This window comes from Coturnix japonica, chromosome 13 (assembly GCF_001577835.2).
Source record: "Coturnix japonica isolate 7356 chromosome 13, Coturnix japonica 2.1, whole genome shotgun sequence".
Classification (NCBI taxonomy): domain Eukaryota; kingdom Metazoa; phylum Chordata; class Aves; order Galliformes; family Phasianidae; genus Coturnix; species Coturnix japonica.
In genome coordinates, this window is record NC_029528.1 from 10504403 (window position 1) to 10529083 (window position 24681).

A 24681-nucleotide genomic window follows, 5' to 3' on the forward strand; every position below is an offset into this window, starting at 1 on the left:
ATTATGAATTAACTGAAGCTCTGGCCCCTCCAGGCTGTATCTCTCACGCTGCTGCTGGAAGATCCTCATAGCCTCAAACAGCCGAGCTTGATTTAGGGAGCTGTAGTTTATATGGGTGAAATCATTATAAACCCAATTGGCTCATTACTGCTGCACTAAAGCCGACAGCAGCAATTACCGCTGTGCTATCACATCCACTCCCACCCCCAGCACACAGCATTGGGATCCCAGAGCTGCAGCAGAGGGTCAGCACTGACAGCACCCCCCCACCCTGCCACCTTCAGCCCCCAGAAGCCCCCGAGGATGATGGATGCAGAATCAAAGCTCGAGAAGAAAAAGAAACAAAGAGCACAGAATTATCTGTGAGACTCCAATTCACTCTCAGGTGTTGCAGAGGGAGCCTCTGCCAAGTACAGTAGTGAGAATCATACAGAGCTGCAATATAGAGATCTTTCTATGTATATATTTATAGGTATGTATATATTTATAATGTGCTGCCTTTAAAACAGCCGCGCCTGCTTCTTCAGCTCGTTCCTCTTCCAGAGAGCCAGGCGGTCGAACTCGGCGATGGTCATACCAAAGATCTGGTAGAACTCCTCCTGGGAGAGGTGCCGCTGTGGAGAGAGGGGCTGCTGGGCTGGGGCCACCGTCCCAGGCTGATGGCAGAGCGGGGCTGCAGCTGGGGGGGGTCTGGCAGCGAGGACTCCCCCATGGGGTGCAATAGGGGACTGCAGCCTGCAGCGCTGCTCGCCCTGGAGATGCTCCTCGCATGGCCATGATCCCATCACTGCACCACCGTAAGCCAGGTAGGGTGAGCCCCAAGGAGATCTGCCCACTAGGAGATGCCTCACCTCTAACCGAGTCCTGTCCACGTCCTTGGGCAGCTGGTTCCTTCCCCTTGTCTTCACCAGGAGCAGCTCATAGGGGTAAATCTGTGCAGGGACAGCAATAATATGGCAGCTCTCTACAGCCAGAGCTCAGCAATGGGGCACAAGGGCAGTGCTTCCCCCTGCCTCATTGTGGGGGGCTTGAGTGGCACAGCAGGGCTTGGGTGGGACAGGGCAGAGGGCAGCTTGCTTTTGGAGTGACCCTAATCCACCTGTGTGGCTCTGAAATGGTGAGCTGAAGTTCTGTTATTTGCTCTGCAAAGCCAGGAGTCACCCAGAGGTGAAGGTGAGCTGGGAACACAAGCACAGCCACCCACCTCTGCCTTGTACCAGTGAGACACTAACACAGAGCTGGGGACCCTGGCAGGAAGCTGGGGCAATGGTGTGAGCCCTATGGTACTGGTATGACACTGTTGGGATGGGGATGGAGGGGGATGAAGGCAGGGAGAGGGCAAAGCTTCTCTCTAACAGGGCCTGGGTACAAAGGGGCACCTCTCTGGGACCTCCTCTGGGTGTCACCTCCAGGTGGCAGTCACTGCTGAGAGCCATCTTACCTTGTACTCTGTGGGACACAAAAAAAAACACCAGACATGAGCCACTGCCCCCTCCCCACCAGCAGCCCCCTCCAGAGCTGCAGGGACTCTCCCATCTCTCCCCTTGTCCCTCTGGTCTAGATCCCATTTCTGGAGCTGCCTGCAGTGGAATGGCAGCCCCATGGTACCCACGCCAACCCCCAACCACGGCCCTGCCCCACAGCCTCACCTCGCATCCCCCAGTTGACGGCGTTGGTGCTGTCGTAGTGGAAAAGCTCCGCACTGGGTGGCTGTGGGAGGGATGCAAGGAGAGAAGGAGGGGTGAGAGGGGGCCCCTCCAGACAGGTTTCCTCCCAGCACAGCATCTCTCATACCCCCAAAAGGGGAAGGCAACCCCATGCCTGGCAGTGGGGGAAGGGAAACACAAGCAACTAGGAAGTGACAAGCCCAAGTCTCCTAAACTATACATTATGAAGCAAAGCAATGTGGTCTGCAGGATGGGGATCGAGACCTGCAGAAGGGCCGGCACAGCACTCCAGCAGTGCCCACTGAGGGTTATCTGGGACTGGCACAGCCAGGAGTGGCAGCAGGGATGCAGGGAAGGGAGCAGCAGGAGGCACTCACCCTGTGCAGCCCATTCCTCCTGTAGGCAGGGAGAGAGGCTGACTTGGAAATGAGGGGATCTGGAAGGAGACCACCATGGAGCACGAGTGAGACCGCAGGGCCAGCCCAATGCACCCGGCAGCACTGCTGCATGCCCACACCTCCCCTTTTCTGACATATCTCCTCTGCCACTGCTCCCATGCATGGCACAGATGTGCTCCTGCCTCCCCAGGCCAGCTGCTCACAGTCTGTTTGCATTTCCAGTATTTCTCCATTCCTCTACAGCTCCAAACTCACCTGGCTCTGTTCCCTTTCCAACTCCTCCCAGTGTGTTTCTCCCCCAGACTTCCCTCCTCTCTCTTCCATCCTAATGGCCCCTTTCAAAATCATCTTCCCTCCTTGCTCTGCCCTGGCACAGCGCAGGGCTCCTTCCTCTCCTCACACCTCCCCAGTCCCAGCACAAATCTCTGGGCTCAGCTCTCAAGCTCTGGTCTCCACAGCTGGGCATGACCATGCCCCAAGGATGAGGGGTGGTACACTCACCACTGTCAGCCAGGTAGTGCATCCGGGGGGCTGCAAGGGGAGCAGAGCCAGGGTCAGATGGTTGAGAACACTGCACCATGCAGAGATCCTCCTCCCCCCATCCCCTGATCCTCCTTGAGGCTCCCCAAGCACCCACACACAGCCCCAGCCCCATGAGAGCATGGGGACTGCATAGAGCCCCAGGGGGAAAGGGATCTCCTGGGTGCACCACCCCTTCCCAGCACCTTCCTTCATGGGATGGAATGACGGGCAGTTGTGCTTACAGCCATTGAGGGAGCCCTCATAGCCAGCCGTGTGCAGGGCTTCTCTACTGCTGGCAGAGCTGCGGGGTGGGGTCCAGGGGTCTGCATAGGAGTTGGAGCGTGCCTTCATCTCCTCCCTCAGGATCAGCCTGCCGATGCCGCTCTGGATCTGGGCATGCAGAGAGATGGTGATGCCGGTGGGAAGCATCCCAGGGCACAGGGCACCACTGGGCAAGGAGGTGACACATGGACTGCTCTGTGCCTTTCTGTCACCCTCTGTGCCCACCCCACCAGGCTGTACCTTGTGCATGCCCCGCTCATAGCCATCTTCTTCACCTCCTGATGAGAACCGTCGGGCTCGGGGAGCTGCAAGGAGACATGGTGGGGGGGGTCGGATTGGGGTAGAGACAGGAGGCAGCCCCCAGAGACATGGGGATAGACAGATCCTAAGGACTGCTGGGATGTGGGGATCACTGTGGCACATAGCTCAGCTCAGCCCCATCTTTGGGTCCAGGTGCAGTCCCAGGGTGATGCCCTCTCAGCAGGTTTCCCATTCCCATAGTGCTGCAGATGGCTGTTACCTTTGGGGGATCCCTGGAAGGACCAGTACTCTGACTCCGAGTGGTAATAGGGGTCGGGGGAGTAGGCAGGGCTGTACTTGGACGTCTGTGCAATGTCCTCACTGGTTTTGCTTTTGGTGGCTGCAGGGTTGTTGTCTGCAAGAGGAGAATGGAGCTCTGTAACAGGGACACCGCACTTAGAAAAGTTCCATGCCAGGATGAAAGCAAACTCTGCTCTCTTCCCAGCACTTCGTAACAATCTGTGTTTGGCACAGCTCAGAGCAGAGCTGGAAATAACCCATTCTCAAATGGCTGACACCTCCTGGAGATGAGGATGCAGTGACAGACAATGGTCACCAGTTCATGGTCTGGCATTGCAGCACCCTCAGTGCCAGCAGCACCACATCCCCAGGCTGTCCCCTCTCTATGGCTGCACAGGCACACAGCAGGGCTCACACAGGAAGGGATGGAGGAGAGCCCAGAGGGCAGCCTATGGGTCACTTGGGGAGCCAGGAGGGGGATGCCAGCAACTGAGGAAGGGGTTCAGCTCGAAGGCCAGGACATTGGTAGGGGGATGGGCACTGGGAACATGCAAAACCCCTGGCTCCTTCCAGCCACCCTCAATGGCTGTACTGGGGACAGCAGGGGCAGGGAGGTACAGGCAGAGCCCACCACCCAAGCACAGGGTACCTCACCGACAGCAGCTACTTACAGCAGTGGTGCAGGCACACAGCAAGGCAGCAGGCAGGTAGGAAAGGGAGCCCACAGAGAGAGAGGAGACACAGTTACTACTTTGGGCAGCTGCAGCCCAGCTACACATGCCAGCAAGCAGAGAGACTGCAAGCCCTGCAGCCATGAACCAACCCAGGATTCCCCCTCCCTATCCTCCTGCACCTCCTGGGTGCATTTCAACCTGCAGCAGCCATCCAGGATGGGCTGTTATTCCTGCAGGGCTCAGTGTGTAATTGTAAATCACCATCTACAGCCCTTCACATGGGCTGCTCTGACACCTGGTGCCACCCTCATCCCTTCTGCCACCCCCCCACGTCTTCACTCCCCATCCCAAGGATGCCCCACAGCTAGCAGCCCTCCCCTGCACCCTGCTCCTTGCACTGTGCCCTGCACTGTGCTGTTCAGAGGGGAAGCAGCAACACCATCCCTAAGGCCCTGCTCCCTAACTCCTGCCTGCATCTCCCACCATGCCCCTACCCACCACCCACACCGAGAGCCACCGTGCCTGGCTCCCAGCTTGCAGACTGACCGTGCCGCTTGTAGATGGGAGGTTTCCTGTAGATGTTGCTCTCACCAGCAGCTGGATAGAGAAAGGAAAGAAAGGAGGAAAGAAGCATGGAGAGGAGCTCAGTGCGAGCTTGCAGGGAGGGCAGGATGGCAGTCCTGCAGGAGATGCTGCCCCACAGTAGTCTCCAGTGCAGCCCAGCATCCAGCCAGTCCAGGCTGGACTCCACCGCAGTTGGACAGGTGGCAATGCATGAGTGCCATGCAGCGAGTGCCCGGTCAGCATGCACCGCGGGGGGGCACAGATGCACCACTGGCCCTGCCAGCCTGCAGCTGGGCAGCATGGGGGGGAACACCTGCAAGAACCACCTGCGAGCTACCTGGGGCACAACAAACTCAGCCAAAGCCTCTTTCTGCAGCAGAGAGAGAAGAGCCAGCTGGGAGGGAAAGCGAGCCAGTGCCTGGTGCCAAGCTGGCGGAGGGTTGAGGGGGGCCATCCATAAAGCACCGACCTGCTGGGTGGGGGGGATGGGGTGGGAGTGTGGTCAGGGTGTCCTTGTGGTGCAGGGTGGCTCTGGGCACTGGGGATCCCATAGTGGGAGGTGCCTGCAGTAGTGCAGGGGATGGATGGTGCTCTGCCTGCTTCCCACCCACTGCCCCCCCTCTGACCCATCCCCTTGGGCTCTGGGAGTGGGTGGTGGCCCTTACCTGGTGGGCCCCTGCAATCCCTGCAGGAGGGCAGCAGGCAGCTGGCAAGCCCAGAAGAGCCTGGGGGGAGGGAGCGGCGGGCCCTAGGGGGAGTATAAAATAATCATCTGTAAAGGGGAAGAGCAGAACAGCCCCTGGCTGACACACATTGCTTTGTGGTCCTGGGCGAGCGGGCAGGGGACTGGTCTCTGCAGGGGCTCCTTGAGATGTGCAGGTGGTGGGAGGGTGGGCACAGGGACGAGGGGACAAGCAGACACTGGAAGGCTCTGAGACATTTGGGTGGTGACGGGGAGGAGAAGGGTTCAAGCTGCAGGTCCTGCTTATGGATGGCCTCTACCAGGGTAGATCCTGCTGCCAGCTGGCTCTAGGCAGGCGGCGGAGCTACGCATGCAGCACACAGGGGATGGCACATGCGGGCATGCGACACATATGGCACTTCCCCTGGGCCAGGGGCTCCAGAGCCTACCTGGAATGTGGAAATGCTTGGGTGCTTGGTATGAGGTTGGAGTAGAAGACCTCACATCTAACTGGCTATAGTAGGGGGAGCTGCGCCCGCTCTCTGTGCCTACGCAGTGCCGAGCAGAAGCAGCCATAAGTGACCGAGAGAAAGAACAAGAGGCAGAAGAAAATGGGTGTTAAAGGCAACGGTGTTAGAAGAGCAGGGGATGGCCCATGTGGTGAGGTGATGGGGTGATGTGGTCCAGGATGGGCCGTGATGGAGCAGATGCCCTGTATCTCCTGACAAGGGCAGATGTGGAGGTGCCCCATTGCACCATTGGTGAGAGGAAAGCTGTGTGTGATGCGGTGGTGAGTGGTGCAGTTCAGGGATGGTGGAGGAGGCAGCACCTCCACACACACTGCCTCAGGCTGTGCCGTGCTTTCCCATCGAGCTCCAGATGCCAGGAGAGTGGGCAGACACAGCGTGCTCCAGCTGAGCTCTGCAATCCGGAACAGCGCTTGCAACATGAGTGCTCCATGCACAACCCCAGAGCTACCAAGCCAGCTGAGTGGGCTGCTCTCTACATTTTGCTGGACCTTGGGGCCACCTCCATGCCCAGCTCAGGTCTGAGCCCCCTCAACCTTCCCTTACTGCTTGCACAGAGAGTGGCAGAACCATAGGGTGCATGCAGCACAGCAGGTCACCACCTGCCCCCTCTGTCCCTGACCGAGACCAGTGGGGTCCACGGAGCCACAGCCCAAGTCCTCACCTGAGCGGTAGAAGTGATGGGGGGACCTTGGGATGGTGGGGGACATGCCCTGCCGGCTGTAGGTGGGGGAGTCGATGTAGCCAGGGCTGGAGGCTCGTCTCTGTCTGATGTCGAAGCTCTCGTAGATGTCCTGGGGACAGGGAGGGGTGTGGAAGGTTAGAGCTGAGGGTGAGGGATAGACATAGGCATCCTGTGGCCAAGGATGCTGTTGAGTGTATGTGTGTCCAGTTGGGGCTGGACAAGAGCAGACCCCTGGGATGGGTCCCTGTGTCCTCCCACCTTGGGCAGGCACCAGCCAGGGGGTGCTTATCACAGCCCCATGGTAGCAGCAGGGTGATGAAGACCTGCAGTGCCATTACCTGTGAGTACGGGGAGAGGGTCCCCAAGGACTGGAGACAGCAGGAGGCAGGGAGGAGAGACAGAGAGAGACAGCAAATAGTTAATAGTGGTGGCCACATAGCAGCTTTGTTTCCCAAGTCACAACCCACTCAGTGAGAGCAGATTCATGACAACTGTTAGGGCAGATGGACTGGGGGATGAGGGGGATGTGGTTGCAGCACATTACAAAGCCCTTGCCAGGACTACCTCAGCACCCCCCTCTCTGTGGGATCTGTTCAAATCCTGTCCCTCTGTGCCCTCCTACCCATGAGCTGCTATGGGACAACTCCATGCCACCTCACTGTCGACAGTGACTTCAGAGCCTGCTGATGGGAAGAAAACCTTGGGGAGAAATCCCCTGTCCTGTGTGCCCACAGGGACCCTTCAGAAGTGAGTGAAGCCCCATGCCCTGTCCCCAAATGGGGGTCTGGCCCTGGGCACATCCCAGCTCAGTACCTCCCCATAGCTATATCTCTCCAGCGTCTCATCCGAAATGAGGTCAGGACGCTGCACTTCGTAGATGGCTTTAATCTTGGGAAGAGCTGCCAGGTCTTTGTAATTAAGGATCTCATTATCCACTTTAGNACCCTTCAGAAGTGAGTGAAGCCCCATGCCCTGTCCCCAAATGGGGGTCTGGCCCTGGGCACATCCCAGCTCAGTACCTCCCCATAGCTATATCTGTGATAGGGCTCATACGAAATGAGGTCAGGACGCTGCACTTCGTAGATGGCTTTAATCTTGGGAAGAGCTGCCAGGTCTTTGTAATTAAGGATCTCATTATCCACTTTAGCCTAGGGAGAGGGAGAGACAGAGACAGAAACGACGGAAAGGGAGAGAAGGAGAGAGGGAAGGGAAAGATGGAGCGCACAGTACACAGAACCAGCACGTGGAGCCCAAGCACCACGGCAACAGGAAGAAGATGTGAGCAGAGGCAGCAGAGGGAGAGGGCAGAAGGGCTGGGATGGAGGACAGTGGGACAGTGTCCCTCTGGGTGCTCCCTACGTGCCAATGGGGAGAGGGGACATGACTCGTCCATACTGTTCCCAAACACAGGGGTGGGAACTGTCACTCTCCCTTCTGAATTGCCCCAAACCCACGGTCACAGCTCTGCCCCGGGGGGCTGAGGTCAGACATCTACTTACGCAGATGACTCTGTTGGGGGAGCCGATGCTGGAGCCAGGTGGTGAGATGGAGGTTTCTGATGTCCTTCTGTGCTGTGGAGCCGAAAGGAAGGACAGGTGAGAGCCAGGTAGGTTATAGCCAGGAGCAGCAGACATAGCATAGTGCTGAGTGCTGCTCAGGGATGAAACTCATGCAGGGTAAAGAACGACCCCAGATTGGGGCAGTGCTCCCACAGTGCCCAGGCACTCAGGTCAGCACTTGGGACCTGCAGTTTTTGGAGAGGCCTCTGACTGCCACCTACCTTCAGCTTCTTTTCTGCCCGGGCTGCCTGCTTGCAGATGGGGTGCCACACCTCAGAGCCTGGAGTGCAGAGGGAAAGTGCCTGAGCTCTGTGCACAGCTTGCACCCATTGCTAGAGATCACTCAGCTGCTGTCCCTGCATGTCCCCAACCCTGTCCCTGCACATCCCAGCCCTCCACCTCCTGCCCCTGCCCAGAGCCTGCTGTCCCCGAGTGGGATCTGGCTGTGCTGTCCCCAGCTGCACTGAGCTACTGGTACCAGAGGTGTGCAGCTGGGAATGGCTCCTATGGGGGCTGGAATGAGCTCCTGCCAGAACCAAAGCAGCTGAGCAGAGACAGAACTTCAGACCCTCAGTGTAACCCAGACAAAGGGGGAGGTGGGACAGGTGGGAAGGGGTCCTGGGGTCCTCTGCACTGGGCACAGCCCCCATCACTGCAGCAGTCCCTACCTGTGAGGTACATCTCCTCTCCTTCGGTGAACATCTGATGGCAGCGCACGCAGCGGGCGCAGGTGGGGTGGTAGTGCTTCCCTCCAGCCTGCAAAGGAACAGCCTGAGTGGGGCAGGACCTGGGCGTGGTCAGGGGGCAGAACCTCAGGGAGAGCAATACAAGCAGAGCGTGTTTCATGCAACAAACAGACCCAACCTGCAAGGCTGGGAGCACTGGCTCAGGGCACAGCCCCACCGGACATTGTATTCCTGCAATAACCAGAATGCAGGGTGATGGAGGGCAGCAGAGGGAAGATGAGGCTCTTGCTGATAATGGGAATGGCAATGACAGGATGAGCTGGGAGAAGTTTGAAGAGGGGAAGATCACTAGAAAAATCTGATATGAAGATTAGTGAGAAGTGCCACAGAGAAGAGATGGTTGCCCATCAAATCAGCAGGGAACTGATCCTCCCAGGGCACAGATGGCAGCCTGTGGCTTTTCCTCTCTGATTTGTGCCAAGAGGGACCCACCATCACTGTGTCAATCAGAGGACTCAGCTGTAAGCTCAGAGAAAATAGACTGAAAACAATGCAGCTAAGCCTCAGCTCCTCAACACCATGGGCAGTGTATCTGCAGTTCTATATTTCCGATGTGGAAATGGGACTATGGGCTGCTGGAGACAGCTCACATTGGAGACACAGGCCCCTGATGGATGATATGCTGCTCCACTGCTTCTGTGGACCCTCTTGGAGCCAGGATGTGCTGCAGCCAGGTGAGGTCGGTGCTTTCAGACCTCTCAGCAGCTCAATGTGCTGACACTAAGAAATAACACATCTTTTCCTGTCTGGTCCATACGAGATGCTGCGGTAGGCTGGCAGGGAAGTGAGGCAGACCCCTCCAAGGACAGCCATCCCAGCTGTGTGAGTGCCTTGCCTCTCCTGTACTGATTAACATTACAGCTCATAAAAGGGTGGCAGAAGCTGTGGGTGGCGAGATCTGCTTGTTATCCCACAGAGTCCCTTACAGACTCATTAATCATTCGTGCTTGGCCACACAGCTCCAGCCCTTCGGAAAGCCCAGCAGCTGATGGATAGCACAGGAAGGCTTGTTAAGGCCTCACATTATTTAAAGGCACCATTTTCATTTTGTGCTCTGCTGGAGAAGACAATCAGAGCCCCTGGCTCCAGGGGGAAGCTCTCAGGCAGGCACTGAGCAATGCCAGCGGTGCCACCCAGCACTGCCAGCGGGATCTGAGCTCAGGAAGCTCTGGCTTCAGCCCGCTCCTCTCTGGTGTTTGCCAATTGAATGCCCTGTGCTGGGCAGCTGGCCTACAGCAGCTGCTGCAGTGCTGAGCTCATGCTCACAGCAGTCAGTGCTGGAGACTGAAGTCAGCAGAAAATGTTCCTGCGCACGGGCAGCTCCTGAAGAAGGACTGGAGGAAGATGCTGGAGAGCCCAGGCTGCAGCCTGCAGTTCCCTGGTGCTCTCAGCTCAGCTAACAGGAATTGTGGGAGGGGTGAGCACTTCTTGTGGGTGACCCAGGCTGGAGGTGCCCTGTCCCAGCTCTCAGTAGGCTCCAGACCCCTCCTCCAGGTGCTACCTGCACTGCTCCTTCAGCACACAGCACCTGTGCCTGCCTCACTGCAGAGCTGTTGTACCCCAGGTATGGGGATGCTGCTCCCTGGGATGGCAGAGAGGTGTGTGCAGTGCTGCCTTGGGAGCAGCTCCTCTACCCAGCAGGAAGGTCTCAGCAGCAGCTGTGCATGCTTTCAGCATTACCACCTCCCCATCCTGCCACAGCCCAGCTCCACGGCAACACCAGCGGATCTAAAAAACCACAGCGTGTTTCATTCTGACATCCTTCTCTCTGTCTCCCACCTTCTGACCCTTTGGATTACAGTCAGGCTGGGTTTTCCAGCCTTTTATCCCCTGCAGACATTTGGGTAGGAGCAGTACGATTTGGCCAATGGGCAAAGCCACTTCTGGACTGGCCTGGGGAGGAATGGGGGGCACAGGGCTGGCTGGGTGCTGCAGCCCTCACCTGGGCAGGTGGCTGTGCAGAACACATTTCCAAGGCAACCAGCAGGCTGCAAGGGATGTGCTTGCAGGCTGGGGATGCTCTGGAGACAGGTATGGTGGCAGCTGGTTAGAGCTGCAGTCCCCATGTGTGGGGCATGTCCAAGGCACTGGGTGCTTTGGTACCAGACCCCAAAGGTCTGCAGTGTGGTGCTGCTCCTCCTTCTACTGCCACGCTCCAGACAACGGTGTCCACACACCCACTGCAGGGACAACCATGGCCCAGAGGAAGGAATGATGTGATAAGGGTGATGAATGTCCCACAGCTCCTCAAGGGACACACTTCGGGTGGGACCGTCCCTTTTGCAGCCCAGGAAGGGTGGCCATGGCCCCAGAACTCACCTCCAGGACCCTGCCACTGATGTACCGGTCACACGTCTCACACTTGATGCCGAACTGAGCATGGTAGTCAGACTCACAGTATGGGACTCCATCCCTTCAGGAGAGGAAGAAAATGGGTGAGGAAGGTAAGCCAGGCCAAGAACACCTTGCACTCACACATCTGAGAGTCACCTGCTCACTGGGCTATCACTTGCTGCTTTGCCCCCCATAGCCAAGTGCCCATAGCTGGCAGCCCATAGCCAGGTGCTCACTGCAGCCCCAGCAGCCAAGGACAGACCAGCCAAGCTCAACCAGCAGCACTCACTTGCTGATGTACTCTCCGGTGAGGATGATCCCGCACGTTTGGCACTTGAAGCAGCTGACATGCCACTGCTTCTCCAGTGCCAGGAGGGACTGGCCCTGCTTGATCTCCTCCTTGCAGCCTGCGCAGTCTGGAGTAGGGGGGCAAAAAGAAGGGGGAACAGATAAAATCTCTGCCCCATGGGGACCCTGTCCTGAGCCATGGCACCAGCCGGGGCTCTCTGGGGTTGTGCTGCCCAGGGCTCCCATGGGGCAGAGGGATGGGAAGTGCTCAGCAGAGCAGAGCAGAGGAAGGGCTGCGCTCTCCATCACCACATCCGGCCCCACCACGGTATTTACGAGACTCCCTTCCTTCCCTGCTACTCTTGGCTCCTGCCAAGGCTGCGAGCAGGAAGCACATGGGCTTTGGACCCCTGACCTTGGCTTCTCATCCTCTTCTGCCCCGGTGCAGCAGGTTTCATGGGGTTGCTCCTTAACCCTCTCCTTGCCACCATCCTCCCTCTTGAGGCACTGTGCAAGCGAAGCAAGGCTTTCTGTGCAGCCCAGCCTCGGGCAGCTCTGCACCAAGCCCTTGCCAACAGGGCAAAGCTGGGTGAGCCCCTAGCAGAAAGCGGATGGGGCAGCTCAGCTGAGCTGGGATCTGGTCCTTCCCTCACACAAGTGCTGCTTGCCTGGTTTTCAGGTTGCTCCCCAGGCTGAAGTTGCATGGAGAGGCACAGCACTTTGCTCCCAGGGCTGTTCTCCTGCACAGCATAGCAGCAGCCCCCAGTGGCAGCCCTGCAGAGGCATGCCCTCCCTATCACTCCCCTGGGTGGCAGTGCCAGGGCCCCAAGGCACCACACATCAGGATGCTGTCTGTGAACAAAGCCCAGTGCCCTTGGGTAACCCCACTTTGCAGGCTGAGGAGCACTGGCTGGAAGGGGTGGGAAAGGAGGAAGCTGGTGTGAGGACGAGCACACAGCTGCCCTTCCCCTTCCTACTGCCCTGCTAAGAGAGGCAATGGGCAGCCCTTGGCAGCTCATCTGTGGGGCTCAGGGTGGGGATGGAGGAAGGTGGGGAAGCCCTGTGCTGTACCTGGGGTTCACCAGTGCAGCCACATCCCCAAACTCAAGGAAGGTCACAGTGAGGGCCAGCCAAACCCACCCAATGCAGCTTTCCCTCCTGTCCTGGCGAGTTTCAAGTTGGTATCAACAACACAAGGGAAGGAGCACAAGCAGCCTCACACGGGGACAAGACAGCAGCACCCACCCAAGTCACACACAGGGCAAGGGAGTTTCCGAAACCAGCAGTGACCTGCAGCCCTGGGTAGAGACAAAGGCTGCTCTGCTGCTCCTGCCAAACCTCCCTAAGTGCTCGTGCCCTGCTGCATGCCAGCCCTGAAAGCCCCTCCCATCCCTGAGCACCGGCACCTGTGCCCAGCACCACCCCAGTGATGACAGGCACAGCCAAAATCCTGCTTACAAAGGGGCATCAGGAAGAACGCACACAGCCCTGTCAGCCTGAGGAGCAGAGCCCACAGAAGCCCCTGGGGTCCCTCACATCACACCCTGGTGGCCAACTTACGGCTGGGCCCGTGGATCTTGATGGGTTTGGTGCTGATGAGCGTATGGGAGCAGTTCTGGCAGACGCAATCCTTCCCGCTGAACGTCACCTTGTCCCCAATGGGGAACGGCTTCCTGCAGCCGAGGAGAAGGACAGGGACACGTGAGATGAGGTGTGGGAGATGAGCCCCCAAACCAGCGTGTCCCCACGTGTGCCTGATGTCCCACCTGCAGGTGCTGCAGACGAAGCACTTGGGATGGTAGGTCCTGCCCAGCGCCGAGATGACCTCCCCGGTGATGAAGTCCCCGCAGCTGTCACAGCGGGTGCCATAAAGCTGCTGGTAGTCGTGGGTGCAGATGTACTCCTGGTTCTTGAAGAAAAAGCCCGACTGGGCCAGGTCGCAGCCGCACACTGCGGGGGGGACACGCAGCCATCAGCAGGGGGTTCGGCCCTCGGACCCCTGATGTACCCCTGATGCAGCCTTTGGGGCCGGCTGTCCAAGGGCATCGGGGAGGGTTTCCCGTTGAGACCCTCCCCAGCACCAGCAGGTGTCAGTGTTGGGCCGCTCGGGTGCGGGATGGGGCTCCCGGAGGAGCTGCTCGCATCGCTGTTTGTCCGTCGGTACCCAACCCAGCCCTGCTGCATCCCCGTCGGTGGGAGCTGTGGGTGGTGCGCAGCCCGTCAGAGTGATGCAAGGAGACACGGCGAGCTCTGCTCCTTGGTGTCATCTCCCTCCTACATCTTTTCCATCTACACAGACCCCAGGAGCTTCATGCTCTGGGAGGCACAGCAGGGACAGAACGAGGACGATGCCCATCACCCACCCATCACCCACCCCACCAGGTGACAGGGTACGGGGCAGGCAGGCAGCCCCCAGCTCGTGGGTGGCATCGGGAAGCAGAAGCAGGAAGACCTGAGGAAGGATCAGACCCTGTTTGCTGTGGGACCCAGAAGACATCCTCACAGCTGGGGACACATGGGGACAAGCCTCAGGGCTGGCATGGGAGCTGGAAGCAGCCAGTGGCAGAGGTAAGGGCTGAGAGAGAAGGTGAGACAGGAGGATTTCCTCTCATTATTTATTCCCTTTCACTCACAGAGCAGGCAGTGAACTGTGCCAAGCTCTCCAGCAGCTCCGTGCCCTTTGAAGCCAGCGGCTGTCTGAGCAAGCAGCTTCCCTCTGCTCACAGACACCAGAACTGGAGAGTGGCCAGGGGGGCTCGGCATGGCCCCTGCACATTTGCCCCCAGAGTGAGCCAGGGCTGTACAGTGATGATAGCCCCAAGGGACTGTCCCCTCCTGCTGAGCCCTGGGTGCCTGGGGGGGAGTGGGGAGATGAGGGCCAAGGGGACAGGATACGTGCCCTGCTTAGCACAGGGTGCTGTGAGACCTTTACGAGCCCTGGTAATGAGATGCTTTACAATTCACAGAACCAGCCGCCGGCCTGCTGGAGAGCGGCTGCTTTAACAAATGTGCTGAGGAGCCCTGCAGCGTCATTTCTGGGCCGTTGGCTTTTATAGCTCCCCAGCTCTGTTCTTGCACCCGGCCTCAGGGGACAAGCAACCTCTCCCCTCTATTTCCATGGCATCCTTGGGGCCGTTGGTTCCTAGATGAGCACAGAGTATCTATGGCACCTCAAGCACAGCTGTGCCATGTGCCTGCCCTGGGCATCTCTGCTACTACTCAGCTCATCCAGGCTGGTGGCACCCCCTCATCCTCCTTCTGTTGATCAGAAGGACACAGCAGCCCCCCGAGATATATTTGGTGGCATTCACTTAGCTCACAGGTGTCAGCCCCCCATGCACACAGCCTGGCGATGCTGGCAACACTCAGGGACACTGTGAGCACTGCACCAACGTGTCCCGTCCTACCTTGGCAGGTGAAGCAGCGGATGTGGAAGTGGTTGCTCTGGACACGCACCACCTCGCCCTTGCAGGTGTCTCCGCAGCGGTAGCACTGGATGACGGTGGAGCCGCTCCCGGCGCTGTAGGGGTTTTGTTGGTAGGGAACTGCTGGCAGGAAGGAAAGAGGGGAAAACGGGAGGAAAAGGGTCTGTTAGCATTTGGGACACGGCCTGGCCAGGCATCAGGTACTGACTACCCTGTTATGGACAACAGTGCTGCTGATGGACATCCAGGGCAGGAACTGCATTAAGCAGAGGGGCTTTGTGCTGGCTCAGCACAGCCCCCAGACATGCACTCAGCAGACGCTGCAAGGACGAGCTCCTGCTTTCCCTGCTCCACCTGCAAGTGGCAGCTCTGGGCTGTCCATTGCCCATTGTGGGCACAGCCAAGAAGCAGAGTGCTTGTTTGCTGAGAGCTCAGAGAGCAGCTTGCAATTTGGGCAATACCCAGCTATGAAGGGGTAGGGATTTCAAAGGGCTGTCGGCTTCCTGAGCAGGCACTGTGCTGCATTCCCAGGAACAGGAGAAGCAGATAATTGGAGGTGTGCACACCCCACGGGGCGAGGGGACAGGTGTGGGACAGAGGAGTGCACTCATCACAGAGCTCTTCATTCAGCGAGGGGCAGATCAGGTGACGGGGAAGAGAAACAGCCCATTATGGGCTCGTAAAGGACAGAAAGAAAAGTTAAGGTGACATTAGAAATGGCCTCACTGTAAAAGCCCATCTCAAAGGCCAAGTGCCCACGGACACAATGCCCTACACTAACACCGCTAAGGGGGTTCCTATCATGGAGGGGTGTCCAGCACAGCAGGAGTTACAGAGCTGGAACATCCCCTGCATGCACGCTGTGCTCATGCTGTGCTGAACGAGGTGGGAGCTGAGCCCTGGGACACTGCCATGGCAATCCACTGCCGGAAAAGCAGCGGGGGGAGCGGGGTGGTGAGAGGCTGCAAATTAAATCAACACTTGAGTAAATATTAATAATAAAAAATAAAGGGGGGGAAATCGGTGTTAGAGAGTGCAGGCATCACTTATTCGGGGCTTCTGGTCTCCAGGGGAAACTTCTCTGTGGCCATAGCAACGTATCTCCAAACCCCTGTGCTTGGTGGGAGGAAAGGAAAAGGTTTTGAGGACAGAAGGGCACCAATTGCTGCATCGTGGCACCTATTGGCACCCACAGTGATGTGCCAGGACCCAGCTCTGAGCCCCGCTGCCCCCTTGGCACTGCCTTTGTTCAGAGCTGAGCCCAGCGCTCCTGATTTGGGATTAACCTTGGCCTCGTGCTGGAATTTTTCAGCAGGAACATTATGGCATTGTTTCACTGGGGCTGTGCCTGGTTGGGAGCGGCTCAGTGCAGGAAGTGTCACACATCCCCGCAGCTCCGTGTAGGGGACAGCTGAGCGGGGCAAAGCTCATTACACCCAAATAATCCCCTAATAATGTAAGTAGTATTAGTGGCCTCCAGGCTGGGATCCAGCAGCCGGGACGAGGGGTGGGCACTGCCTGAGGAATGCCATAATCTCAGCCCGGTTTGCTGCTGTACAACAGGACATTGAGCTGGCTCCGCTTGGTGATTAGTGCCGTCATGCTGCCCAGGGCCAGGCCTGCTGCACGTCCCTGCTGGCACCAGTCTGGCAGAGCATAACAGCAGCACACTGCGTGTGGGCACGTGGCAGATTTCTGCTGATCCAGATTAAGGTGGCACCTCCGGTCAGAGCCCACTGCCCTGTGCTGGTTTGGCTGTATGCAAACAAGGGGCTCAGAGCCTGAGCTGGGGGAGAGATAGTGCCCACAAACAGCACCAGAGCAGCTTTGTGCCACCCCTTCCTGCATGGCAGCACACCAAGATGCATTGAAGAAGATCCATCATCCTTTAGGTCAGCTCCTACCTCTATCTCCCTCCCTCTGCATGTTAACTCTTCTAATTGTAAGGCCAATTATGCAAGCACTGCTGCAGGTTGGTTCTATACCACTAGCAACAGGTAATGGGAGGCTCCCACCCACCTCAACACTATGTTTGCTATCAGTATGTTTATGTGATAGCATCTCTGCAGGGGGATGGAGAGGCCTGATGTAATTAATTGCAGTTAATTAATACTTGCACAATGCTCGGACTGTGAAAAAAGCATTCACCCTTTAATTAATAACCAGAAAACTGAAGCGGGTGGGTGCTGCTGGGGCTGGTTTGTATGTGAGTTTCTCATCACAGTGGGGCTGAGGGCCTGTCATGCACTGGACAAGGGTGGGAGGAGCTCAGCCATGGTTGTGAAGATGCTGTAGGAGGAAGGGATGGATGAGCTGTGAGCCAGGCAGTGCCGTGGGTGTGCTTGAGCCCAGCTCTGCTGTTAAGGAAGGGCACTGGGGCTGTGTATAGCATGGTAAGGCACAGTGCAGGTGCGTGCATCCCAGCTACCCTGCACCAGCACCCAGCTGGAAGGTCACCAAACTGCCTTGAAATAGCTGGGGGGCTCCGAGCACAGCATTGCTAGGGAGTGCAGAGTATGGAGCAGGTAGGGCTAGAATCCCAGTGGCCATCCACAGCTTACAGTGAGTCCTCAGTGTGCCACCGCCCTAATCCAGCTTTAATCAGATCATGGCCAATTACTGATCCACCTGCCCTACACTGTCCCCCCACCCCACGTCACCTCCCTTGGTGTGACACAGGACATAAACAACATGTGGGTGCCAAGGGTGGTGACAGCAGGATATGGGATGTGGGTGTGATGGATGGGGATGGGACCTGCTGTGCTGCTCTGCTCCTCAGACCCCAGCCCTGGGGGTCCCCAAGGTAACGCCATGTTGCAGCTGGGAAAGGGCAGCGTGCTGTCACCACCATGGTGTTACTGCTATGCTGTCACTGCTGCTATGGGTGACACAGGTGGCACCAGCCTCATGCTAGTGGCAAGGGCACAGCAGCACCATGTGCCAGGTGGGAGCTGGCCTGGGGGAAACACTGCTGCCAGCCTGAAAAGAAAAGAGGGAGGTCAGGCATTCCTATGGGTGGGGATAAGGAGAAAAAGAAAGAGGACAGAAAGAAGCAGGGGAAAGCAGACAGAGCAGAGAACATTCTGGGCCCTGCCTGTGCAGCTGAGTTAGTTCCTGGCTGCATTCATGGAAATTATTCTCTAAACGTGAGTGCTGAGGAAGCTGGCGATTGTCCCCCGCACTGACCCGGCCCCGGCCTGCAGGATGTTTACTTCCCTGCTAGGACCAGGGGAGCCCAGGGACCTGCTGTGGGGTCAGCCCAACCTGCAGGCAGACCCCCAGCACCAAGGGATGAGGGCAGTGCTGGGTGAGGGGCTGCTGGAAGAACCCACTGCCAGGAGAAATGATGTTCTCCAAATTGCTAAGGAGAGGAGGAAGCTGCCAGTCTGGTTTTTGATGCCGCTTAGAAGCACAAGGACCCTGATGTGGGGCAGCACAGCAAAAGAAAACACTAGGGTGCTTCCCTCCCTTGGCCTGAAGAGAGCTATGAAGAGGAAACCCCCAAATGACCCAGGGAGCACAACTCAACCCCAGCCCTGCAGGAACACACCTGTGCTGGCAGCCCCACACCATCAGTGCAGGGTCACCGTGACACAGGAACCACAGAGCACCACTGACGCAAACAGCATCCGGGAAAAGCAGGTTGAGCACGAAGCCCTGGGAGCACCATCCCCAGTTCAGACCCACTCTGGTCCTGCCGTGCCCATTGCCTTGCTCCCATCCCCACCAAGCACTGCCAGGGTCCTTTTCCTAGCCAATACTTGTTCAGCTTGTCATGGCAACCAGAGCTCCTTGAACTGCCATTTCAGCCTGGTGCTACCGCACTGCTCACCTGCAGGTATCACAGCAGCAGAGCACCCCATACCCTGAAATTGAGTGCTTTTCATCCCACATAGGACAAAAGCAGCCACCACTGCTCACTCCTGTGGAAACTGGGTGGGAGAAAGAAAGAGATCCCCCTTCAAGAACCTGGGGTACGATCTCTGCAGGCAGGCTGTGCATCTCACTGATGGTGTCTGCACTGAGCATGGCTGTGGGTATGCAGCACTCAAAGGGGAATTGGAGGCTCCAGGAGCAGCAATCAATCTCCGAAAGGCACAGCTTGAATTTCACAGTAACTATTTAATTCCCCTCCCTATTATCCCTGAGAATATTTTAGCAGTTCTTGGTGGCTTGGGGAGAGGAAGAGAGAGGATAGATTGCATTTTAATTAATAATGGCTGAAATGCTTTACTACCCGGGGCAGGAGTCACAGTGAGCATGAAGTAGGGACTTACAGTGAGTGGGAGGGGACAGCACAGCAGTCCCTGGGTGACAGCAGGTGGCATAGGGTTCTGCCTTGAGTGGTTCCAAGCAGGAGCAGGGATGCTGCACTGAAGACCCCGCAGCAGGGAAGGAGCAGCAGTGCAGGCAGTGAGCTGGGAGCTGGGTGCATGCATCCCAGGACACCGCCCCATCTGATTTGCTCCAGCTGAAGGGCTGGCAGCAAAGCCTTCAGGCTGAACCAGAAGAAATGAGGGAGCGTTAGGCCAAGCCTCAGACATGATGTGGATGTGCATGTTCAGCGTGCCAAAAGGGAAACAGAGGGAAACTGCAGGAGCTGGTGGGAGGAGAGATGTGAGGGCAGGGCGAGGCTGCAAAGGGAGCCTGCAGAGGGGCCTTATCGTGGTGCTGCAACCCAGGCAAAGCATCTCTGCCCAGCACCTACAGGCTGAATCTGCTGGAGGAGGATCACTTAAAGACAAGAGCGGGGACATGGTGAGGGCTGGCAGGGTTGGGCAGGCAGCTATTGAGAAAAAGAGACAGGGTACATGTGCATGAGGCAGAGGGAACGCAGTATGCAGGCATCCCTGGGGCTGAACCCAGTGCACACACACTGCCTGGGGCTTCGCTTGCCTGAGCACCATGCAGTGCCCCGAGCAGACAGCAGCACACTTACATCAGCCCTTCACTTGGGAGGCTGTGAGAATACTGGATTCCAGCCCAGAGAGCCCAGACAGGCTTCTCTAGAGGGCTCAGCCAAACTTCAGGAGCAATAATCAGCAGGAGAGACACAGGGGACACAGAGGGACAGGAGCCACCACGTACCCAGCCCTGCCGCTGCCCAGCTGCCACCACGGCTGGCCCTGCAGATGTGCAGTGCTCCCCAGCTCAGCACTTTGTGCTGCAGGAAGGCTTGTTTGAGGCAGACAACGAGGGATCCCTGCTGCGAAGCTGACGATGGAATTTCATCCTTACATCTGGTTCAGCTTAAAAATCTTGCCCAGGCTGCTGGAGACACCACTAAGTTGTGTATGAGCGTGGGGGAGTGAGGCGGATGAGTGTGTCCTGTGCTGATGATACACCACACATCCACAGCATCGGGGGCTCCAGCTCTGCCTGCTCCCAAGCCCAAGGTGGGCAGAGAGACATGAGGGTGACCTTGATGGTCCTATGTGCAACCCACCAGCCCCCTGCCTGACGCTGCCACCCCCTCTCCTGCTTGCCCAGGGTGACAGTGACCATGAGTTGGCCCACAGAGAAGCAGCCCAGGGCCGGCCGGAGCCCATCACCTCCCCCGGATTTTATTCATGAGGCGTGACAAGTGGGTGAGCTGCAGCAGCACAGCACTCACCCAGCAGCTTCTGACAGCGCCTTGGCTGGGGATGGAGCCCAGCCCCAGCCCACACAGTGCTATTTTCTGCTCTCAGAGGGATGGGCAGGTTTGGGGTGTCCACGTGCACAGATGCCCATGGGCCCTACAGTCAGGGGCTCCAGATGTGCACGGTGGAGACTGATCTCGAGGAGTCAGCACCAGGTCAAGAGAGGGGCTGACACAGTGGAAGCACCCAGCACAGCCCCTCACACACTGAGACAGCCAGGACAGAAAGGAGCTTATTGCTGCACGGAGGGATTTTCTGTTTGCTGCTGTGTTTTGTATTTGTGGCTTCCCGTATGGAAATGCTTTTTCCCCTTAACCTCCACCCACGAGCGCCGTGGATTTTGTTGCAGTTTTCAAAACATATGGTGTGTACATCAAAAAACATAAAGGATGCTATATTTAAGATATTACAAAGCAAGGCAGGAGCCAGCATTTTTAAACTGGGGCAGTGTCTGAGAGTGAGAAATGTGGGGATTTAGGGGTTCTCTAACCCAGATCAGAGAAAGAGCCCCATCAGGTGAGCTGGAGGCAGCCCACACCCTGCCCTTGCTGACGTACCATGTCCCAGCACAGCTCACAGCTCAGCATCTGGATGCTGCCTGGAAGGCGGCTGGTACGTGATGCTCGAAGACGACAGCTCTAAACTGTAATGCACTAAAGCTAATTTCTTCCTGTTTCTTCTGCGATCTGCTGATTCCCTGATGGGCTGAATGCCTCCTCTATTACTCCGCTAATCGCTCCGTGCGTGGCATCATTTATCTGGCCAATACAAGCACTGCGAGAGAGATGAATTCTCGCTTTCTGCAGGCACAGGGTAGAAGGCAGAGCCTCCTCCATGTCATCGCTCCAGACACGGAGCTCGTTCTCTCATTCTGCAGAGTGTGATACGCTCATTTGTTTTATTTTAGCCCGTATTCATGCTGGCATTGTAATTCCAACCTGGGAGACTGCGTCATAGCCAGGGAATGAGGGGTGGCGGATTTGCTATTTTTAACTCCTTCTAGTCCAGGGAGGGAACTTGAAATCAAATCTCCATCCAGATACACTGCATAGATATTAATGCAACAAAATGGGAATTAGGACTGGGGGTGACAGCTGGCAAAGCGAGCATCGGCGTCACAGAGGGGACACTGTCCCCATAAATAGGACACACCGAAGGGGTGTACGTTACAGGGCAATCTCACTGCCACCACTGCATGCTCAGAGGCTGATGGTTGCAGACCAGCCGCCGCGCAGCCAGTGCCATTCCAGGGGATGAATTACAGGTCGGGGTTGGCAGCAAAACGGCACCAGGAGCTTCCCCAGCAGGCTCCACATTCCGCTCACCGCTCTTATATCCCAGGAAGGTGCTGCCTAAAACAACTGGGATTTGGGAGTGGTGATCCATAGCTCACAGCTGCGGAGTGAAGGACACTGCTACATCCCTGCTAAGCCACCAAACCACAGCAGAAGAGACAAAGCACACCTGCAGTCATTTGGTGTGGGCATCCCACAAAGACCATGCAAGTTCGGCTCTGGACAAGGGCTCAGCACAGCCCCCGCATGGTCCTTGCATGTTACGCGGGCAGCACAGAGGGTGTTTACTGCCTTCTTTAATCTATCATAATCCCTGCTCTAATTCTGTTGAAGGTAGCAAATGGAGCCTTTAAGTGGTCATAAAAAGATTGCCCCCTCTGCACAGCTTGGCAGGACACCTGGCTGTCTCCTGGTGTCTGTCTCCCCCACCCCATCCTTTGTGCCAGGGGTTTTGCTAAAGCTCTGTGGGACAGAGCATCTTTTATAAACTATAAGCTCAAACCCTTGCAACTGCAAAGATTAGCAAGGACAGCAGAGCAGCAATGGGGAGGGCCACGCTGCTGCCCAGGTGAGGCACAGCTGTGCAGGGCTCTGCAGGGTTCCTGCAGCTCCCATGCAGGCTGCTGGAGTGCATTGGTCTCGCCCAAAGCTGTTAGCCTTTATCTTCTGCCATGTGTTGGTTGCAATTGGCCCGAAGCAGAGCTCTCAATATTAAAAGACAGCAGTTTCTGTTCTTTGTGCCATCTGTATGTTTGTGTATTTCCTCTATCACCACAATTTGCAAGCTGGGCTCCAGCCAGGCTCAGGAAGAGATCTTAGTAGACATCTTCCCAGCAATTCCAACAGCTTCATCATTTATTTTATGGCTCCCCTGGCACGGCCCCATGTCACCAAGGCTGTCACAGATCCAGCTGCCCGCACTGGCATGTGGCTGGCGCAGGCAGGCTGTGCTGCAGGGAGCATCGGCTTCAGCACCCAGAGCACAGGTACAAAACCCAATGCCAAGAATGGCAGCAGAGGTGTGCATGCTCCTGCCCAGTCTGTCTATGTGTCCCCTGGTAGATGCCATGGAGTGGTGGCCCTAGGCTCTGCCTGAACAAACCTCGTCCTGCTCCCTCTCCAGGGTGCACACCAACACAGCTCACTGCATGCTTTTTGCAAAACATAAGGATGAAATAAATCACTATGGCCCCAGTGAGAAGCAGTTCATGGCTGGAATCTCCCTGCAGCTCCAAAGGAAGCTGGCCAGGACACATCCTGCTGGCTGGGGCCAACTGCCTCGCCCCACAACAGCCCCCACTTCCTTCCACTCTGACCTGGACGCTGCTTGAGACGTCCCTGCTGCCGGCCCCAGGGTGGTCAGAGCCCCATAGAGCCCCCCCCTCTGCCTTGGGTTTCCATCCAAGCCTTGCTGTGCACAAGCAGAGAGGCAGCAAGGGTTGGACTGGATGATCTTTATGTGTCCCTTCCAACTCAGGATATTCTACGCCGCTGCTCCCCCACTGCAAACCTGGCACAAAGAACAGCAGGGGAAGGGCTCTGCATGTCGATGTTTGCACAGCAGTTGTGTTTGTGCAGCTCTGCCAGAAGGAGCAGGGATGTGCAGGGATCTCCTTGTAGGACCATGGGAGAGGAGCATAGCCACTCTGCCTTGGCAAAGCATGCTCTGGTTTCAGGGTGGCTGATAAACAGACTTGAGCTACATACACAGACAGCTGCCTACGGCAAACAGCAGGACAGAAATGTACAAGCAAGTTTGGCAACTTTATGTGAATTAAATGTGCATTTAATTGAGATTTATAAGGGAGGTTGCAATAGCAATTGATTATCAAAACCAGATTATGTATGGGGACTTAGCAACTATACAGGAGATTAATGTTGTTTCCAGAATAAATCCTCAGTAAATATATTTTTCCCCCAGTAACCAGCTAATAACACGTCACCCTAATTATCTCATGAAAGGGGCACAGAAGCTTTGACAAATGCTGAAAGAAAATGTTGTCTGCAAAGCAGCACCAGAGACACAAAACACACTCTGCTTCCAAGCTGTGGCTCATCTCAGTCCCAAAAACCAGAATACAGCTCATGAAGAGACACCTACCCAGGCTGGCTTTGCCAGCACCCCTCCCAGCCCCTGCATGAGGAGCTGCATGGCCCCATCCAGACCAGCAATAACAGCTCCACGCCCTGCTCCATCCCTGCCTGCACAGAGGATGTGCCTCAGAGGTGTCTCCAATGACCCCACCCTGACATGCTGGGGGGGTGGACAACCTTGTGAGGGATGGGAGGGCATCCTGCTGCTCCCCAGGGCTGGGGTGGGCACAGGACTGCTACTGCAGGATGCTGAGATGCTCCAGCAGTAGTCATGGCAACACCGGTACACAGCCAGGGTGAACAAAGCTGATGGAGAAAAAAGGGGAGAGAGGAAAGAAAGGGGGAAAGCCAAAAAGAAATAAGGGGAGACAGGTCTGCAGTAATGGAAGGAAGGTTGTGGCAGGAGGGAGCGATGGGGAGAGAAAGCATAGGGAGGTGGGGGGAGAGGAGGAGGAGGAGAGCTGCCTTCCAGTGCTCACCTTGGGATGACCTCTGGGGATGTGACCCAGGATGTGCACTGAGCGATACCACCGAGATGGTGCCCATCAGCTCCCATTGCAGCTGTCTCTAGGGCCATTCCCCTACTGGTGAACTGAAGCCATGCTGCAGGATATCCTATACAGGTACCTGGAGGCACTGCTCTGCTACAGAGCCAGGAGGAGCCCTTCCCACACTCTGGGACTGAACACCACACCTGAGACATCCTTAAAGCAACAAGTATTGAGAGCCTGTGTGTCATGGGTTAAGCGACACTGTG

The 24681-nt window shown here is 56.9% G+C and overlaps 1 protein-coding gene across 17 annotated transcripts in view; it reads right to left on the reverse strand.

The window, feature by feature from the left end:
- Positions 1 to 361: 361 nt before the first annotated feature.
- ABLIM3 (actin binding LIM protein family member 3) overlaps positions 362 to 24681 on the reverse strand; it is a 34111-nt gene continuing 9791 nt past the window's right edge. For 2 of the 17 annotated variants that reach the window (XM_032447467.1, XM_032447465.1), the window contains exons 2-24: positions 14876 to 15013; positions 13235 to 13418; positions 13029 to 13141; positions 11470 to 11596; positions 11166 to 11259; positions 8769 to 8856; positions 8322 to 8380; positions 8041 to 8112; positions 7561 to 7689; positions 6880 to 6909; positions 6521 to 6650; positions 5779 to 5877; positions 4630 to 4680; positions 4064 to 4072; positions 3390 to 3524; positions 3110 to 3174; positions 2830 to 2977; positions 2567 to 2596; positions 2045 to 2103; positions 1650 to 1710; positions 1442 to 1449; positions 852 to 932; positions 444 to 614 (exon numbers count right to left, since the gene is read on the reverse strand). In XM_032447467.1, coding sequence (XP_032303358.1) covers positions 501 to 614; positions 852 to 932; positions 1442 to 1449; positions 1650 to 1710; positions 2045 to 2103; positions 2567 to 2596; positions 2830 to 2977; positions 3110 to 3174; positions 3390 to 3524; positions 4064 to 4072; positions 4630 to 4680; positions 5779 to 5877; positions 6521 to 6650; positions 6880 to 6909; positions 7561 to 7689; positions 8041 to 8112; positions 8322 to 8380; positions 8769 to 8856; positions 11166 to 11259; positions 11470 to 11596; positions 13029 to 13141; positions 13235 to 13418; positions 14876 to 15013 — 2024 coding nt within the window. In that variant the 3' untranslated portion in view covers positions 444 to 500. Of the gene's footprint in view, positions 615 to 851; positions 933 to 1441; positions 1450 to 1649; positions 1711 to 2044; positions 2104 to 2566; positions 2597 to 2829; positions 2978 to 3109; positions 3175 to 3389; positions 3525 to 4063; positions 4073 to 4629; positions 4681 to 5312; positions 5396 to 5778; positions 5878 to 6520; positions 6651 to 6879; positions 6910 to 7354; positions 7382 to 7560; positions 7690 to 8040; positions 8113 to 8321; positions 8381 to 8768; positions 8857 to 11165; positions 11260 to 11469; positions 11597 to 13028; positions 13142 to 13234; positions 13419 to 14875; positions 15017 to 24681 lie in introns of all 17 variants that reach the window. The other 15 variants (XR_004308917.1, XM_032447476.1, XR_004308918.1 and 12 more) reach the window with 15 other exon arrangements.